This window comes from Equus asinus, chromosome 11, assembly GCF_041296235.1.
Source record: "Equus asinus isolate D_3611 breed Donkey chromosome 11, EquAss-T2T_v2, whole genome shotgun sequence".
Taxonomy (NCBI): domain Eukaryota; kingdom Metazoa; phylum Chordata; class Mammalia; order Perissodactyla; family Equidae; genus Equus; species Equus asinus.
In genome coordinates, this window is record NC_091800.1 from 53,947,652 (window position 1) to 53,966,555 (window position 18,904).

General features: G+C 35.1%; 1 protein-coding gene across 13 annotated transcripts in view; it reads right to left on the reverse strand.

The window, feature by feature from the left end:
• MYCBP2 (MYC binding protein 2) overlaps positions 1-18,904 on the reverse strand; it is a 255,017-nt gene that overhangs the window by 40,384 nt on the left and 195,729 nt on the right. For all 13 annotated transcript variants that reach the window (XM_014859953.3, XM_070520019.1, XM_070520018.1 and 10 more), the window contains 4 exons: positions 6,599-8,242; positions 5,500-5,669; positions 4,296-4,540; positions 1,594-1,761 (listed from right to left, as the gene is read on the reverse strand). In XM_014859953.3, the coding sequence (XP_014715439.1) occupies positions 1,594-1,761; positions 4,296-4,540; positions 5,500-5,669; positions 6,599-8,242 (2,227 nt within the window). The remainder of the gene's footprint in view (positions 1-1,593; positions 1,762-4,295; positions 4,541-5,499; positions 5,670-6,598; positions 8,243-18,904) is intronic.

Sequence of the window (18,904 nt, forward strand, 5' to 3'; positions counted from 1 at the left end):
TTTTCTTTTTTTCCTTGAGAAAGTTTTCTTTCAGATTGAGTTCTTCATCTGACCTACATGACATACCATTTATTTTCTGTAGGCAGCTCTGTCTAGGTCTTTTGTTATTTCTGATAAAGTATGGGTGGATTTCCCTAGACGTCCTTTTCCACAATATTTGATGTCTGTTTTATTCCCCTCTAAGAGATAACTTGAGATTTTATTCAATGTTCTATAGCAGGGACCATCCCACCTAGTTGGGTGTATATCCTATTTCTGTGGCACCATTCCCTAGGTCCTTGGATTGTGGCTTTGCTTCTGGAAGGAGCTATGGAAAACAGAATTCCCTAGAAGATTTTCAACTTCTTCTGTGACACTACTGACGATACTAGGCACTTCTACACTAGAGGATTTTATCTTGACTATGATATTCCATAATACATAAAATAAACATCATAGATATATTTCATTATCTTTACCTAAAGTTTATACCACTTGATTTTCATCCTAAAGGGTAATACTAACCCAATGAATCACACTTATCAAACTAGTCTCAAAACGGTTTCTAACACTTTAAAAAAAAATCTCTCTCCTTTAAAGATACTTTACTACCTTTAAAGATAGAAAAGGCTGCCCTGCACTGTTCAGAAAAAATTTCAAGGGGCGTTCCTAAAAAAACTCTGATGAATAATTCACACACTTGGGGGAAAAAGTAGTAAGTATTTTCAATGGAAAAACACTCATTTGGATATATAAGTTCTATTATCTTTACTAAAGTATCTGTTATATTAGTATATAATTATAACTGTATAGTATTAACACAGTGGCATATCTTAATACGCACATTCTTTCCTCTGTCAGTGAATGTCTTCCTTTCCAATATGTTCACAGTTATTCATGCCTGAAATCTTGATGCTCCTAAACTTATCCTTTCCCTTAGTCAGTCAGTCAACAAGTCACACTGATTTTTCCTACAAAATATTTCCTTTATCCATCTTCGTTTCATAACAATTGCCAACATAATCCAATTTACAGACTTAGCTGAAATCTTTGATTAAATTTTTCAGTTTCTTAATTGATACTGTGAGACTATCTGTATTTTTATCATGTCATTCCTCCTCTAAAAAGTCTCAGTGGTATCCTATTTCTTTCTGCATTATATTTACACGCTTCTATTCCGTTTTCAAGAAGCTCTTTGATAATATCACACCTAAGCAGGGGAAGTGAGGGGGCACATTGCAAGCAATAATCCAAGAAGTTTGAGATTTATTTTCAGTGCTACTTCTCCCGTGAAACCTTCTCTAAACACTGCCTCAAAGTGACATTTCTCTAGTCTGATTTACTACAGCATGAAATAATATCACATAATCAAATATTTTATTACTCCATTAATTGTTCTTTTTTCTCCAACTAGTCTCACTCTGCCCTCAAGGACCTTACCTTATTCATGTATGTATGCTTTTTCTTACGACTCTAATCGTTAGCAAAGCTGACTCAGTGTCCTTCCTGAGATGGAAGGATGTACAAAAGAACTTCTAGAACATTCTTTTCTAGTCCAGAGTCTTTCTTCCACCAAACTCTGGCTATTCAACAGAGAGGAGAGAACTCAGATACCTTGGTGGCATAGACTTCATATTGCTCTCTGGCTCTTCGAATACATTAGGACTTGCATCAGGAGTTACTGATATGTATGGGGCAGGTACAGACGTTGAACGTAGATATCTCATTTCATCCTGGAATAGGTTGTCATCTTGATAGCCCACAAAATTTTCGTGATGATGCCTGCATTAAATCAAATCCATTAACAAAGTATGATTGCAATACAGACAATTACCATTTTTAATCTGCTTTGCAGAAGTAAAAGCAGGACATGTAAATCTATAATTAAGGATTAAAGTATTAAAATAACCATAGATGTAGGTCGGAGGAAATAAAAGTCTGATAATTTTACACATAGATATTCCAGGTGCCAGAAACATTTCAAATCCAAAATTGAACTCATTTTCTTTTCTTTTGAGAACTTTTCCATCTTCCTGTGTTTTGGTGAATGACCCCACCAACTATCCAGTTGCTTAAGCTAAACTATTTCAGTGTCACAGCAGGCTTAGGCTTCAACCATGACCAGTCACTCAGGCCAAGGAACACCAGGTTTGTTCTCACAACTATTCTTCTCCTCATTCCCCATCATCACTGCCTTGGTCCAGGCTCATGATATTTCCCGCATGGACGACTGAAATAGAGGCAGTCACCTCTCTTGTAGGAACATACAAAAGAGTCAAATTTGAGAAAGATTAGATACATGAAACGTTCCCTGGGTTGCGGGAGTGTCCATTCCCCAGAGAGCTAAAAATATAAAGTCCATAATTATGGTATGCTAACATTTTTTACATGTTTTACAATTTGATTCTTTTTTTTTTCCAAACTGGAACAAAGAGGGGTTAACCTAAGTTCACTAAATGGTCTGAATGAAGCTAAAGATTCGTGGCATTTGGCATACCTGATGATTTCCATCTCAGTCTCAAATGTATTCAGTCGTACATTTTCATTTTCGTTTCCTATTCACTTTATTGAAATAGTAAGTACACAACTAAAAAAAAAACCAACCCTATATAACACTTCTACACAAAGAGGACAACACTGCCCAAGTGGAACTGTGAGTTGGTAAGCCATGCCAGCAGACAATTTCTAGAATCTTCACTTGCTAGTTGATGAAAAAAGTTTGAATTTGGTATATGAAAGGCTGTTTTAGAGTATCAGTATATAATATAAGCAAGTACATGCTGCACCACTCAAGTCCAATATAGGAAAATAGTATATTATTAACAGGCTTCTCTCCACCTTCAGTTATGCCTTTTATCCAGTTTCCACATTAGTAGCAGAGTGATCTTCTAACTGCAAACCAGTTCATGTATTTCCCTGTTTAAAATTCACCCAGTGTTTCGTCTGTCTATGGGATAAAATCCAACCTTAGCATGAGTTACAGAGCCCCTGGTCTTGAGTAACTACTTCTAGGGCATTTCATATATTTCTCCCACAGCAAACGCTTTTTAACAAGCCTATGATTCCTTAAATGTGGAATGCTATTTCATTTGTGTCTTCACTCATGTGGTTTATTTTGTTAGGAATCACTTTCTTCCCATCACCTGCTTGACTGATTTTTATTTATCCTTCAAGATTCTGCAAAAGTGCTAGATTCTCTGGGAAACCTTTCCTGATTTCCTTGGGAAGATTTAGGTGCTCTCCATCTTTTTTTGTCATTGTTGAGGAAGATTAGCCCTGCGCTAAGACCTGCTGCCAATCCTCCTCTTTTTGCTGAGCAAGATTGGCCATGAGCTAACACTGGTGCCCATCTTCCTCTATATGTGGGACGCCTGCCATAGCATGACTCGATAAGTGGGGCACAGGTCCGCACCTGGGATCTGAACCAGTGAACCCCAGGCTGCCGAAGCGGAGCCTGCACACTTAACCACCAGGCTGGCCTCTGGGGGTGCTCTCCATCTTTTATGCTTTAACAAAATCCTATACACACTTCTATTATAGTACTCTTCACATAACATTTTAAATGTTTCATTTACATGTCTGTCTTTTCACGGGAGTGTGAGCACATGGAAGTCGGGATTTTATTACATTCATCTTGGTGTTCAAGGTCTAGCACAAAGCTGGTAGTCAGGTAACTAACATTTAAATGCTAACAGAATGAATAATTTAAAAACATGAAAAATTTCAATAGCAAATATCAGTTTCTTTCCACTTTAGCATTTCCCACTATCAACAGACTGAGGTTAGCCTACCAAAGAGTAAAAGGTAGCTGAAGTTTTACTTTCTAAGACGTATTTTTTATTAATAATAATACAAATTGACATAGTATTTATGTGCTTCTTAAATACGTACTACCATAAAGTGTGTACTTTAACAGTCATATGTTGGTCCAAGCAACTCAGAAAATAAATTCTTAGAGGTCTCTTTTTCTTTTTCAGGTAGATCAGCCCTGAGCTAACATCTGCTGCCATTCCTCGTCTTTTTGCTGAGGAAGACTGGCCCTGAGCTAACAACCGTGCCCATTTTCCTCTACTTTATATGTGGGATGCCTACCACAGCATGGCTTGATGAACGGTGCCATGTCTGCACCTGGGATCCAAACCGGTGGACCCCAGGCCGCCGAAGCGGAACATGCAAACTTAACTGCTGTGCCTTTGGGCCAGCCCCTGGAGGTCTCTTTTTATCGTACACAATATGTAATGTAGTGTGATGGTGTTAATCAACAATAGCTGTTAATCTAAAAGTCATTTGAAAAAACAACAACCAAGTTATATTACCTGGCTAATGTCTGCAGGTAGAGACAAGGCATTTTAACAGGAATATCCTCAGAAATGCCCTCCTTCACGCTGGGCAGTTGAGACTGGAACGGCTTTGCAGGATGGTAGCACAGGATGCTGGGCTCCGCGGCACTGCTCAGGGACAGCAGGAAGAGAGCATTTGCTTTAATCACCTGGTGAGCTTCCATAGTGGGCAAGGCACGAGGGGTCTTCACTTGCATTGGCTTCCTCCTAGACTGTTTGACCTGGAGAAGAAAAATTCGGAGTGATCTTTGCCTATTTATATTCAAATTTTAAATTTCTTAACCTAAGTACTTTGAGTATCTAATAAAAATTCTTAAACACTTATGAACTGTTTTAAAACAATAACAGTGATTAGCAAAAACAACATTTACTTCATGCTTCTCTTGAATTGACCGAATCTATACTTTTTTATTTTGCTGAGGAAGATTAGCCCTGAGCTACCATCTGTGCCAATCTTCCTCCACTTTATATGTGGGTTGCTGCCATGGCATGGCTGACGAATGGTATAGGTCTGCACCCAGGATCTGAACCCATGAACCCGGGCTGCTGAAGTAGAGCGCACAGAACTTAACCACTACGCCATGGGGCCAGACCCCGAAACTACTTTATATTGAATACAAACTATATTTATTTTCTTTCCTTGGAAAAATTAAAAACCTAACTAGTAAAACCTAAATGTCATTATTTTTTAAAGAAGAGTAAATAATCTCTGCGTGTGTGTGTGTCTGTATTCAGCAAAAATTTTCAGTTATGAGTGCCACTAGTGTGATCTTAAGTTTCCACAAATCCTACAACGTAATTAGGGGTTAAAAAAAAGAGAGAGGAGATAAAGAGTAGGAAAAAAAAAAAGAAAAAGAAAAAGAGGGAGAGTTAAGAGAGAAAGGTGAAACGGGAAAGCTATGTATATGTGTAGACAATAATAAAGAATTACACAATAAACATTCGTCAATAAGGTATATGTGCCACAGGTTAGTCATCTTGTGTTATCCCAAGATATAATTCATTTTTCTAATTCAAAACGGCTGGCCTAGAACAAATATTAAATTGGTATATTATTCTTGTTTTAAAAGCTGATCTTTAATATCAACTATGTTGAGTTATCTGATGTAATACGATCATAAAGAGATTTTTATAAGTTTATCCTTATCGCGACAGTATAGCCAGAACAGAACAAATATACCTTCTCCCGTGCAGCAGCCTGTTTCTCACGGAGGTATTTTTCTCTACAGCGATCACATACCAGATACCAAGTGCTTCCTCCTATGCCACCGTCACCACAGTTCCCAGCCCATCCTCCACAAAAATGCCCAATGCTGTTGTAACCTTGTCCACCAGCGTACCGGCCACAACCTGGAGACAAGAACAAAAACAAATACGTAACACTTAAGTGTACTTAATAGTCTGATCCTTGCCACTTATACAGAAATGACAGATTTACATTCTCAAAGTAAGCAACCTACTACAGCCAGTTACTGACTTTTTCTTTTCAGGCTATTACCTATATTAGAAAAATAGCATGCTTGAGCAAAAAGTAATCAGTTAAATAATGCCTAAAACATCAGAGCTACTCAATACAGGTAGATAAAAAGAAATATAAGATATGAGTACATTTAGATTTACTTGAGTATGTCAATAAAATTGGACTAAATAGGTATAAAATATTCTGTAAGAATGATATATTTTAAGGAATCACATATTTTACAAAAGATTTCAGGTGTAATATGTAGAAAGAGAAAAAATTTAACCAAACTCAGGCAAATTTTGAAATACTAATCAACTGCTACAGAAATCCTTACATTTATCTAAGATACAGTCTTCTGATGAAACACTTGATATCACCTCCATAGAAAAATGCCCAAAGAAATCAGTATAATCTAATCTAATTTGCAATTTTGAAAATTAAGGTCAAAGCAGACCTAATATTTGGATCTTTTCTGTGTGTATGGACATGCCCTTATTTCTATTGTGTGAGACACCTTAAAAATCATCCTTTGGATAACACATAAAACTTTTTAAAAATAAACAATACTTCAGAATGTGATACATTAAAATGAAATAGTACTAAATTGCCTTACCACCATTCTATCAGAATTTCCTTACCTATTTTTCACAAAACCTCTATTAATAACGCACTTTAAAACCCGTACTGTAAGACACTATAAATTCTGGGCAAGAGTTTCCCTGTACCTTAACATAATTCAAAGAACAGCTCAATTTAGAAGTGACCTAGTTCATTTCTTCATAAAGAGTACTTAGACATATTCAACTACATCACTTACCTGGGTGAGCCTGTCTCATGTGATATGTCACTGGGTACGGATGGGACTCTCCACACAGCTCGCAGATGGTATCTTTCTCTGGTCCTCCTACTGCCAGCTGGGCCATCTCACCAAATAGATTACCCCTGGGCCGAACTTCTGTCTTTTCTTTTTTCTTTTTTTCTTTTTTGGCCTTCTTATTCTCTTTTTCACACTCTTTCTTTTTAAGAACTGCACAAGAACCAGGACTTGGAAAAATCATATTCTGGGAAGCAGCTTTGATAGTAGCCAAAGAGATATCTTCCCAAAAAGCTACTAAATGTTGTAAAGTTAAGGGAAGAGGAGATTTAGACTTCATTGGGTGATGCATGGACATTTCAAAAGTGGCTTCGGTTTTCCCATCCTCACATTTTTCATGCAGAGGTGGTTCCTTAAGCATAGACAACACCTTATTTTTGTTGATACTACCCATTTTAGATATATCTGGTCCATGAGGTGCAATATTAAACATATTCAGTGCAGATGATATTTCCAATGAGTGTCTATTTTTTAATTTGGTTTCCTTTTCTTCTGTAGGCTGTTGGCTGTTTAAACTACTTCTTATAGGAGCATGTTCTTTGGAAAGTTCAGGATTAAATTTTAAGAACGAAGAACAAGCCATTGCATCGTGCACTATGCCCTCGTGCCACAAGAAAGAAGCAAAGACTGCTCTGGCACACTCAGCCACAGAAGGAGACATGGCTTGCTTGGCTGGCTCTAAAGGTTTGGATCCATCTCCTTTGAAGAGAAAGCTAGATTTTTCCTTTTTGGGCCTGGTATGCCTATTAGCACATTTTCGACTTATTTTGGGGGATGCTCTCATTTCCTGTTCATCTTTCAGCGGTGCTTTTCCTATGCTGAAATGAACTTTATTTGAACCTTCATCCACACTCTTAAATTCACTGCTTTCATCACAGGTGCTATCTGTTAGGCTGTTTGTTTTTAAAGTACTTGAAGTGCAGACTTCAACCACCTCACTGTGAAGGTTTTCTTGTACCACATGGGGAGAGGGAGCTCTATTTTCAGATCCGGGGGACTCTTTAGGATCTTTTGGTACTGGTTTTGGTTTTGGTGATGTTGACCGTCCCCGTAATGGTTCCGTGAGGGGCATTTTCTTTTTGCGGAGGGTATCTGGATCAAGAGTGTAAGAGTCTGATTTGGAGCGTTCCCGAGGAGGATCAAGTTTTGTCTTAACAGGAGCAGTGCTTTTCTGAGGTAGGTTTTTATCATGTGGTGAGGAGGAGCGTGGAGAGCTGGCACCAGATGGGCTAGACCTATTGGTTGGGAGAGTCTTTGGCTTAGGAGATGATGACCGAGAACCAGGTCCTGGGGATTCAGCTCTGAAGCTAGAAGACATCCTCCCGTCAGATTTTAGCGTCTGCAAGGTGTTATGGTTGGGGGACAACGATCTACTATGAGAATCTGACCTCAACTTTGCAGCATCAGATTTCAACATGAGGGATTCACTAGCTGATAAACCTTCTGTACCCCTTGGCTTCTTTTGATCAGCAGTAGTTCGGCCCATACGTCCATCAGGTTTAAGTGTTCTGCTGTGTTTGGAGGACAGTTCTAATTTTCCTGATGTAGAGACTGGTCTAGAAGATGTTGAAATAGTTCCTCGGTCACCTGTGTGGTCCATTTCATAGTGAAACTTGTTAATAAAAATATAACTCACTGATAATTCTGCCACTAAACACTAAAATAAAAAACATACCTAAAAAATGTATATTGCTTGTCATAGACAAAAGCATTTTAAGAATAAAGACAAAAAGGGAGAGATTTCTCATAAAATTTCTATTACATCAGTATACAAACATTTCCACCAAAAACTATTTTTATGGATGCAAAACAGACTGAATAAATAGTGCCTATGCACCAGTATAAATTATTTGTGATATGTTAACCTCACCCTAGTACAATAATTAATTAGAATTTAAATTCAGTGAGGGACTAGAAAGAAAAAAAAGAATTTCTTTTGGAATAAAAAATTATGCAAAACTATTATTTTTAAATATGAAGGAGTCAAGCTAAATTTCCAGTATACTAATACTTCACATCCTTATTAGGGTAATGGTGCAGGTCTTGTTGAGTTAGGGAACTCAATTTATGTACAGATACACTTATTGTTTTCAAGTACACAAATAAATACAATGAGGCTAACAAAGAGCTGCTTAGAAGACACTCTATTTTAATGAGTGGATTAGAATAATTTATAATTAACATATGAATTCCCTAAAGCTATTATTTAATTACAAGTAATTCGGGCAGTCCGTTGTTTATAAACAGACTGTATTCTAAAAGTTTATTTAGTTCATTAAGCTTGGCCGGTTAGAACTCAGCTCGTGTCTCCTTGGAAAGAAGAGAAATGGTAGGCTCCTCAGAATTAGTAGTACGAGTCTGAATTGCGGGGCCTCAAAACAAGGAGTCAGGTGAATAACAGAAAAGATAAAAAGAAAAATAATCTTCCTCTTGCCTAGGCAAAGCACTAGCTACTTCTAAATGAACACCATTTGTTTTTGGCATCCTGGCTGTTACTCATACTCAGTGTCTCTCTTTCCTACTACTTTATGCTTTCCTTTGAGGCATTTGAGCCAGGTTGCCTTTGTTGCCAGTAAGTGGTACAACCTGCAACATTACCTTTCTTCCCTAAAATAAAAATTCCTACTCTTAGAATAAGTGATATCAGTTAGTTAGGAGGAGAGCAGTCTGATTGAAGAGATTTGAGTGGCACGAAAAACTGAAAAGCCATAAACTTTGCTAGAAGTATTTATATTTTTTCAAAAAGGGTATCTAGTAAATTGATACTCTTAACTGTTTACATTGCAAGTGTTTCTTTCTTTCTTTTCTTGGCAAAAGAGATGTGAACAAATTTGGATAATGCAGAGAAATGTTTTTGGGCCTGCTTATGTGTTTGTGCATGCACAAAAGCACGCACATGTGCTTATAGTCACACTCTAGTTATTTATAAATCAAGACAGTATTGCCATAGAATCTGCCCTCCTAAAGGAAGGTCCAGCAAGGCCTGGTATTTTTGTCTGTTACTCTTCACTGATGTAATGTCAAAAATGGGTCCTGGAATATAGTAAGTGCTCAATAATATTTGTTGACTGAGTAAATGAATTTCTACTTTCTTAATTTCTTTTTCTTCTGCTATTCCCAAATCTTCAGATTCTCCAAAAATCCACTTTTTACAATTATGGCTCTCAAAGCCACAGGACAGAGGTGACAGTAGCCATTGTTGTGTAAGGGTCAGCTGCATGCAAGTTGAGTAATTCTGTAGTAAAATAACAAAGTATGGCAAATAGCCTATTGAGGGCATAATGATGAACTGAATATTTATTTTAATTTCAACATGCCAGTGTTTCGAATAACTACTCTCATTCTTTGGATGAATAAAAGTAACTATACCGAAATATAATGTTCTTCAGTTTCTTGAAGTTATTTATTATTCTATCATGAATTTCATTTACGTATATGTGTCCTTTTATAAGAGCAGTGTATGAGACTAGGCTAAATTTGGGGGAAAAGTGGTGAAAAAATCGCAATATAGAAAAAAATTCTAGATATTGATGCTGTCTTGGTAGAGCACAGATAAAAAGCTGTTATAATCTTGATAATAAGTGCTCTCAAACTGCACAAAAGTAGTTTAAGAAACTGTTGCCCATACTATCGATCTGCGAATAGATGCAAATCTGATAAACAAATATATTGCATTTGGTAGAATTAAATAACAGCCTAGTCCTTGCCACTAATTTTGAGTGTGTGATGTTTGGAGTACTAATTTTTGATAGCTGGAAATGCCTTCATCATCACATTTATCTCAGAAGCTGAATCATACATAGTGGTGAATCTAGACAAGTAAGTAGTAAATCTTTTATATCTGGCACTCTTCTCTCTAAAAGTTCAATTCATGAACTTAAAGAGGTTTGCTTTCTAAATTAATGGTGTGCAATTCCTCGTAAAGGAAATCTCCTCTGTGGTTGGCTGAATACCAGAATCTTTCAAATATCAGGAACACTACTTGTCATATGCTGGCAAAAATGTTTGTTATGTAGAGAGTGTTAGAGAGTACAGGCCTCTGTATACCTTATTTCTATATCTCTACCAGTGGTGAATACTTTCTTAAGTACAGTAAGTGGTGATAGTTGAACACCTGTTGGACTCTAGGTGCAAAAATAATGTGGAGTTATTTCTTCCTGAGATGTACTGTCAAATTATAACTAAATTCTTTTGAAAAATTTACTTTTCCCAAATATTTTTCATATATTTTTAAAAAAGAATATGTCATGTTTGTTAAGTGTTGTAAACCTGTATGCTAACTGATGTTTATCTTCATTTGGGTTTCAAAAGTTTTGAAGCATGTAGTAAGCATTACTAAAAATTGTCATATTGTAGCTGCTTGAAATATCAATAAAATAAATACTGTTAAAAATCTTTAGATCATACATAATACTTTCACATTCGTCACTTAATTTAGTTTAATGATTATATTTATCATATCTAAGTTTAAGTGATAATGGGCCAAAAATTTTCTAACTTCAGACAAAGAAATTCTGAAGAAAAAAATAATACAGGACAGGATAGAAATTTAGTACAGCCAAACAAATTAGTAAACATGTTAAATGTTAAGTATTCATTCATTAATGACCTGCCTAATTTTTTTCATGCCCAAATCGTAAAGCATCAGGTCATAAGATAACATACTATAATATACCATAACATAATACTATATGGTAATATGGCATGCCATAATATATAGTATATCAGGCTATACAACACTATATGCTCCAGAGATCAGGTTCTATAATACCACTTATTACATTAGAATATTATGTAGTATCATCTGTCAACTGTACAAAGGAGAAATGTAAAACTGTTTTACTCACTTCTAAGAAAAAAATAAAATTAATAATTACTTGAAAAAGTTATGCAGTACATTAGCCACTGCTGTAAAACTTTCTGATAACATTTTTTTAAAAGATAAGATTTTAAAAGTTTAATTAAATATTACTTTAAGATAAAAATATGTGAGTAGGCATCTGTAGTATTTTAACAGACCAAAGGCATATTTTTAAATTATCTGAAATTTTATCAATTGTCAATAGTTTAAACATTTCTAAGTTTAAAATATTAAAACTAAGTGATTAAGAAAATACTATAAGAAGACTCATGCCACACAGGATAGGTAGGTTTATATATATATATATATATGCCCTGATAACTAAGTTAAACTAAAAAACTTTAACTTAATTACCAGTGTTTCTCATAAAAAACTAAAATAGGAAAATGATTTTTATATTACATAACAGAAAAATAAGTTTAAGACTAACCTGTCACAAAAGATACTATATTCTAACAGATCACAATGTGCTTTACACCCTATACATGTACCATCTTGTTCTGATAATAATGATTTTACGACTCCTCAAATCAGGCACTTCTTTCTACATATGTACTTTATTTTTTAAAACCTCATATAGGTTTGAAATTAAATAACAGTAATGTTTAACCTACAGATACAGTAAACATACATATCAATTAGGATAATCAATACTATAATATTGAATAGATACACCACAAATTATGTCAAAGTATCAAATTTTAAATAAAATGATAAACTTTAATCTTAAAAAATGGAATGGGATGAAAATGACCGAGGTGAACTACGACTTCTTTATTGAAACCTCCTATGTTCATTAAGAATGGCCCATCCGTGAATGCACGCATACCCACCCTTCAGTTTGTGAGACAGAGATGAGAGAGCAGAGGCAGGCCCAGCTACACCATAATTTTTGTAAATGCGCTCACGAGAAGCAAGGTTGCGAGATGGAGATTCTACAGTGGAAAACATTGGCAAAGAAGCAGCACAGATTCAATGGAAAAAAAATGCAGCAGAGAACACAAGCAGAAACAAAGCATTTCAAATGGTATGCGCAACTATTAACTTATTAAATAGTTTATATTCTGCTAAATTTTTCAACAAGTTTATATTTCTCTAAAATTAAAACTGGAAACAAAGGTCTAATTAATTAATTTAGATTAATAATGATAGCCCCAAATGTGCTAACTTAGAAGTTAATTAAGGTTCATGGCTCTGATAAATCAAATTTGAGCATTTCTTTTTAGACTAATATTTCTTTAACTCAGTTTTCTATAATTTGGTGCTCATTTACTTATAAATGAAAGTTTATAAGTAAATTTTTTTTGTAAATAGTGAGAGACAAAGAAATGTTACTTACAGTTTAACCTACTGTCACCTGGTTTTCTGTATGGACATATGACTATGATTTTTCCAGTATGTATCTCAGAATGGACCTAAGCTGACATTTATGGTTGACTACTTTTCTGAGTCCACCTTCAGTGAAAAACGTTAGTGCTAATCTCAATACTTAACGTCTGTTTTGTAGATCCTGAGATACCAAATTTTCTTTATAAAAAGTTTCACAACACAAAGCCAAAAAAAAATTACAAGTCACTGAAAAATGTTAGACACATTAATGATTTACCATGCAGAAAATGAAGTACTTAAAATTAAATAATTTATCTTTTTTCAAAGAATTACTAGAATCTTTGAAGTGCAGTCTTTCAAAAGCAGTATGCTACAAAAAAAAAACCCTTTATCTAAATCTGAAAAAAACCCTCTTTTATTTAAAACTTTAACTCGTAATTAAAATAAATGTAATCAATTGAGCTGAAATAAATTCAGGTAATAAGGAGATAACTTTCTTAATATTATTGAAATAAAAAACTGGATACAATATACTTTTCCCAAAACAGAAAAAGTAATAGTTAACTGATTCATTATTAAAGATGAACTACTCATAAATAAAGAAGTCATTCCACGTAAGGTACTGAGTATGTATTATGTGTCAGATATTGTTCTAGAAATTGAGGATAAAATGATAAAAGAAATAAAGTCCCTGTTCTTATGGAGCTTATCTTCAGGGGAAAGCAGAGAGACAATGAAAAAGTAAATAAAAGTAAATACATACTAGATCAAGGATGATAAATTTGGGAGTCAAAAGCATGCAGATGTTGGATGATATTCTATGCCTGGATAAAATCAGTTATGGAGTGAGGTCTAGAAAGACCAATGCCCTGGGATATTCCTAGAATACAGAATAGAGGAGGATGCAAGAAAGAGACTGGAAACAAACAAATTGATGAGGTAGGAAATATTCAGCAGGCAAAGGAAGAAGGTGTTTCAAGGAAGAAAGAGAGAGCAACTCTGTCAAACACTGCTGATACCTGATAGATCAAGTAAAACGAAATCTTAGAATTGATAATCGAACTTAGCAAAACAAAGTCAAAGACTGACTAAAGCAATTTCTGTGGGTAAGGACAATTGCAAGGACCCCCTTGTAGTGGGTTCAAGAGAGAATGGTAGGGGGCCGGCCCCATGGCCGAATGGTTAAGTTTGTGCGACCCACTTCAGAGACCCAGGGTTTCACCGGTTGGGATCCTGGGTGAGGACATGGCACCGCTCATCAAGCCATGCTGAGGCAGCATCCCACATAGAAGAACCAGAAGGACCTACAACTAGAATATACAACTATATAATGGGGACTTTGAGGAGAAGAAAAAGAAGAAGAAGAAAAGAAAAAAGAAGATTGGCAAAAGATGTTAGCTCCGGTGCCAATCTTTAAAAACAAAGAGGCAGAATGGTAGAAGTGGATAGAGAGATGTGACACACATGCCATTAAGCTATCTTCACCTAAGTTAAAAAAAATGTTCAATTTTTAATGTTTCTGAGCAGCCTTCTTTTCAAAGTCTATAAAACCTAAAAGGTACCAGGCACTGCAAAAGGAATTCTTATGCTTATCACATACAATACACAGTCTGCAACTCTTACTGACAATATCAATTAGGAGGGTGCCAGCTTTTGACTAGAAGAGTTAATACAAGGGGAATTCAAACTGCCAATGTAAGGATACAGTCTGTCTCGTGGCTTGGGTGCTAAAAATCTGTGAAGACCGGGTTTAGCAGGAGGATACAGGAGCAGGAAATCAGATTACTACCTTAATTGGAAGCACTCATAAACATATATGTGAAAACTACAAAGACACTTGATAACATGTTAGAGGTTTAAGGACAAACTCCTGGAAACGGTTTTGAAGCCCAAATAGCCTTGAGAGCTTTTCAATATGTTAGAAAGTTTAGAGAGACTGGATTCCTAGGTAGGTTTCAGAGTGAAGAAGAAAAAATATTTTTTGAAAGTCTAAAAAAGGTTTCTGTTAAATGCCTAAAGAAATTAAGCTGTGACTGCAGACAATATTTGTTCTACGCATTTAATTTTTACAAAATTTGCTCATGTTTAAACATACTTCGATATACAGCCCCATGTGTCACTTAACAACAGGAATATGTTCTGAGCAATGTGTTGTTAGGCAATTTCGTCGTTCTGCAAACATCACACAGTATACTTACACAAAACTAGATAGTACAGATACGATGCACCCAGGCTATATGGTACTAATCCTATGACACCACTGTTGTATATGCGGACCCTCAGTCATTGAAATACTGTTCCCTGGGAGACTTCATTCATTCTCTGGTCACAGAAACTTGGAGGTCACTGTAAATTGTACTTTAAAAAATTACTCCCTAGGTACTGATGATAATAAAACAGTATAACTCTTCTTTTTTATAAGGAAAGCATTCTCACGTCAGTTTAACAAAGACAAATTGTGATTTTGCTACGAATATCAGGACCCTGGCCTTGTTGGGACCATAAACTGGAAGAATCAAGGTACCTGTCACCATGTGGTGGCAGTACACAAAACCGCAGTTCTGGGGTTTAAAAAATGTCATATATTCCTTTTCAATGTTGAGTCAACAATAACGCAATGATCAGAACTGGTAAATTTCACAACTAAAAATCAGTAATACACCAGAGCACTATAAAACAAAGTTGACTACTTAGGGATTCTGATACAAACTCCCACAAGTATTGTACTTGTGTAAATTCAATTTAGCATTAAATTTGTTGATTTCTTATTATGCGCTATCTTCAAGCTATTAATTACCAAATTATTGGCAGGCAAGGTCAAACAGGACACTAGTTAGGAAGGACATTGTAATGGAAATACATTGTATTCAAGAGGTTGGGTGTCTAATGACACTTGCATACGGTCTCCCTGATACTCACACAGGGGAAGTAATATTGATGGGAATTTTTTTCACAGAACATTCCACTGGGATGCTACAAATAACAAATGGCAGAAATAATCTTCAGCATCTATTTTTGCTGCTCATGTTGTCTAGTTCTCAATCTTGAGGAGGCAGCACAGCAGTTACAAATTTTATAGTCTCAATAAAACTACTAACACAGAATCCTAATCCTAACATAGAAATTTGAAAGAAGTTGAGAAAGTTTTATAAATAAGTCTATGACAATGTTCAAATGTACTATATTCTTTTCCTGCTTATACAGACCTACATTTATGTGTGTATATATTTTTTAAGATATGAGAAAAAAATAGATCCTTCACAAACAATAATGATAAAATTTTATCAAGTTTATGGTAGAATGATAGGAACAGTATTCCTGACTTTCTTCATCCAATTAAAATCCCAGTAATTGTATGTTTGTATTCTTTGAATAGAACTTCAGATATTTTTGACAGTATAGACTCCTGCAAGAGGCAGTAAATGCTTACGTCTAACTTATAATTCTGGATATATGTTTTATATATATATATTCCAGATATTCTGGAAATTACTTACTTTAAAACTATTTATTTTTAAAAATATCAAAAACTAGTTTATTAGTTCTTAAGGAGACAATAAATTGATCTTCAACCTGGCAAAAAAATGTGAGTAACCAAACAATATGCAGATAACAAATAAGTATAATTAAATATAATTATTATTCTCATTTTTCTCCATTGATGTTTTGAAGGATTTAAAATAAGGTAGCAGTGACAATAATTACATATTCTTAGCTAGCAGCAGTCTGGACTTTAGATGCAGTATCACTACATGATTGGTATATCCAGAATTCTAGTAAATCTATCAGGAGAAAGGTGGAATTGCGTGAATGCTGAAGGAGCTTAAAACACTTAAGAGCTTAAGAAATAGGAACTAAAATTTATTTACATAAATGTAAGTATACTAAACAAATTAGAAAAGAATGCAAACTGGAATAAAATTTCCAACTTAAGGATAAAATAGAAATAAGATATTCACTAGAATACAACATTAATCCACATGATATGAAAGTAGAAAGGAAGATGGATGAAAATATGTAAGGCGGATAAACCCCCAAAATACTATGTGTCTCCAAATAACTTCTAGACATAACTGCACTTGCATAAAATACATTTGTAACATATTACTGAATATATAGTAAATCGCTAGTAAATACGTTTAAGGGATACAACATTAGGGAAAAGCATATTTCAGAGTGTATGATGGCTGACATAGGAAAATTCTGAGAAAAATTTGACTTTTATGTATCCTGGGCCTTAGAAAGACTAACTTCAAAAAACTGTAAGAAGAGATTAAGTATTGTTCCTTAAGCAATAACTTGAGACACAGGAGGGCTGAAGATGCTCTCAAAAATAAAAACCTGGTTCTCCATAAATTGCCTATTAGTTGTAAGGGAAAACGTAATAACAATACATCAGAGAAATCAGACACTTTGATCAGGTGATTAACATTAACTGTAACTACGCCCTGCCTTCAGAAGGATACACTTATGTAGCACGAAGACAGATAAAACCAAAGGGCTTTTGGGACATGATACTTACGTTTGGAGAAAGAAGAAAAAAGCAAGCACCAGCTCACTGCCTTGAACCCTAAGCAAGTGTCAACTACAGTTAAGCGTCCTGGCATTGTTCCATTCTTTGATTATTATTGGTTAGAGAATTTCCATATTCTCTAACCAACCGAGAAGAAGAGACAACGAGAACAGCCTTGTGATACTGTGAAATTCCTATGTGGAAAAAGTTTATCAGGGATGTTGTTGAGGGATTTAAGATATAAAATAAGAAGGTTATAAAAAAAAAGATGAAATCTTGCCATTTGCCGCAATACGGATGGACCTTGACAGCATTATGCTAAGCGAAATGCTCAGACGGAGAAAGCCAAAAACAGCGTAATTTCACTCATATGTGGAAGATAAAACACCCAAAAAACCCACAACAAACACACACAGAGATGCAGAGAATACACTGGTGGTTACCAGAGCAGAAGGAGGGGAGAAGGGTAAAAGGGCACACGTTTACGGTGATGGATGGTAATTAGACTTTGGGTGGGAAAAAAAATTAAATGAATAAAATAAGAAGGCTAGATTAAATGACCTCTTGACTTTTCCAATTTTTAGTCAATGTAAGGTAGCTGAGGTGTAGTAGAAAAACAATCACTGGAGTGAGTTAAGAGTCTCTCTTAAGAATTCAACTCTTAGATTTGCCAGCTAACTTCTGCGAGTCACTGAGAATTCCCTTATCTCCAAAGCGATTGCTGGATGACTTCTCAGGCCCCTTGAACACCAGAAAATAATTATACCACCATATAACATATTACTTAAATAAACAAAAGGAGGAGGAGAAAGAAGAAAGACAATCCCTAATGATAAGGGATGAAAAGTCTGATTTAAAAGATAAACATTTAGTTGATTATGGTGATGGTATCAAAATGTGTACATTAAATAAGTGCAATTTCCTATATATCAATTTCATTTCAATAAAGCTGTCAAAAACAAAAAGGTAAACATTTAGTTTTAGTTTTGCTAAGCCCAAGTAATGAAATATACTACAGTGTAGAAGTTTCAGAGAATAGCAAAGTGGAAGATATGGCAGACCTAGTATGAAAATATAGTTGAAATACTTAAAAAAACACTTTCTAAAATAATTGCAAAATCCTAAGAATGCTTCATGATTTTTTACTAAAATGTATATATGAATAACTTGATATATTTTCAACTTGTCAGTCAGCAATGCCATCTTCAGTTATGGGAATGCTAAATATGTTTCTCATATTCAAATTACGTTACAGCTTACTAGAGCTAAGTTACCTAACGACTCATTTTTCCTTCTAGAAAACTGCATGTCATTCTAGACTGGCTCCCTTAACTGTGATTAGCATGTCTTGTGGATTTTACTGCCTTAATATTTCTAAACTTGTTCCTTCTTCTACATTCCCACTGTAATTTACCTTACTTTAAGCCCCACTCAGCTTTCTCTGGACTCCATGCCTCAAACATTCTCCCTCTCATAATATTTTCAGTTATCTTTCACAAATGTAAGCTGGTTATATCATTCCTTTTGTTTAAAATTCTGCAGAACT